We start from the raw sequence: 1,924 nt of genomic DNA on the forward strand, positions 1-1,924 counted from the left end.
CAATCTGATCGATCCTGTAAGTAACCAAATTTAGAAATTTGGAAGATCAACGGTTGTTTACCGATTTTCAAGGTAAATAAATCGGCACACCTGGTGGGACTAGTGCTAACATTTTGTATTGTGTGTAGTTCTGGTTGTTAAGTTTTTTTTAGGGAAAAGATTTTTTGTATGTTATTAAGAAGTGGTAAAATAGCCATAAACGATGAACAACGAACGGGGAGAGAATCCCATGCGAGGATGGCGAATGTGAATGCGCCAGAGACCCAAAACTCTCAAAATCCATCAACTAGTAATAACGCCCCCTTCTTATTCGATAGGGGCAAACACAGCCATATCGCATGTGTCCGAAGTGGTTCCGTCTATGGTGAGTTCGATGCCTACGCATTCGATTTCCCATACTGAACCAATTTTAACCTACATTGGGCCTAGGGGACCTCCTCATACTCCCCCACCAATTAGAGATATTCTAAATAGGTTGTTGGTACCCCCTGGTTTCTCAATACCATTTGGTAGTCGAGAACAGCCGTATGGAATGCCAACTTCAGTGATGGCCAATTTACAGAACATTGGGTCTACTTTTTTAGAACCAGTGGTTAACATAAATTCTCCAGTGCAAGGGTTTGGGGTTAACATGGGTCGAACTAACAAATCTTCAGGTTTAAGACACCCAACACAATTACCTACTCTTACCAATAACTTTGCGGCAGCATGGAGGTAACAGATGGACGAAAGCGATCATGAAATGGTTCAAATATTGACTTAGACTTTGACCACTGTGTTGAATCTTCTAATTCAAAATATGACTCAATCGAATCAGCAGATGACAACACAGGTGGATCGAATGTTAGAGTTTCTTGGTGTACCTCAGCACCAACGACCTCCTCCTAGAGATTGGGTAAGAGAGAATCAAGAGGCCAATTTTGAAGAAGATCTCACCATTAACCAGATCTCGCAAAACCAAGGGGGAGTAATAGTACCCCCTAGGATCGAACCACAAATACATAGGGAACCCATGGTATTAATGGTGAATAGAAACCAAAATGTTGATGATATTATACGGCAAGTTCGACATGACGACGTGGCAGCAGATAATAATCTAGCAGTTATAGTCGAAAGAATTATGGTTCGAAATGGGGTAAATTTTGGCCTTAGAAGGCCAAATTATACGTCACCTTTGTCAGAGTATATCTTACAGGCAGAAGCACCCCCTAAAACCAAAATCCTCAAATTCACCAAGTTTGCCGGGGATACTACTGAGTCTACTATGGAGTACGTGGCGAGATATTTAATCGAGGCTGGAGATATGTCAAATAATGAAAGCCTTAGGATAATTTTTTTCCAAGTTCTCTCACAAAGAATGCTTTCACATGGTTCACTACTTTGCCCCAAAGTTCGATACACACTTGGAACCAACTGGAAAGAATGTTCCATGAACAACTTTACACGGGGCAAACGAAGATAAGTTTGAAGGAGTTGGCTAGTATGAAGCGAAAGTTCACTGAGCCAATTGATGACTATCTAAATAGGTTTCGATTGCTCAAAGCTAGGTGTTTTACGCAAATACCATAGCATGAACTGGTCGAAATGGCCGCTGGGGGCCTTGACTATTCGATTAGAAAGAAATTAGATACTCAGTACCTAAGGGATATGGCCCAATTGGCTGACAGGGTTTGACAGTTAGAACATTTGAAGGAAGAAAAGGCTAGGGCAAATAAAGGAAGAAGGGTAGCCTATGTCGACTTCAGGAGTGATGATGAAAGTGCATGTCATGGACTTTCAGACTTCGACAACAATGAGATCGACCTTGCTGAATTGACGCAAGGGCCACCATATGCATGCAAAGTTTTAGCACCTTCGAATGGGAAAAGTCATGTCGAACCTGAAAAGAGTGACAAATTTCCAAAGAAAACTTATACGTTTGACG

The 1,924-nt window shown here is 41.5% G+C and overlaps 1 protein-coding gene across 1 annotated transcript; it reads left to right on the forward strand.

Moving 5' to 3' along the window:
- The first annotated feature begins 799 nt into the window (after nucleotides 1-799).
- On the forward strand, nucleotides 800-1,462 carry LOC127136937 (uncharacterized). The gene has a single exon (XM_051063447.1). The coding sequence runs from the start codon at nucleotides 800-802 to the stop codon at nucleotides 1,460-1,462; it is 663 nt and encodes a 220-aa protein (XP_050919404.1).
- The last annotated feature ends 462 nt before the right edge of the window (nucleotides 1,463-1,924 follow it).

The sequence above is a fragment of the Lathyrus oleraceus genome, chromosome 4 (genome assembly GCF_024323335.1).
Source record: "Lathyrus oleraceus cultivar Zhongwan6 chromosome 4, CAAS_Psat_ZW6_1.0, whole genome shotgun sequence".
NCBI lineage: Eukaryota > Viridiplantae > Streptophyta > Magnoliopsida > Fabales > Fabaceae > Lathyrus > Lathyrus oleraceus.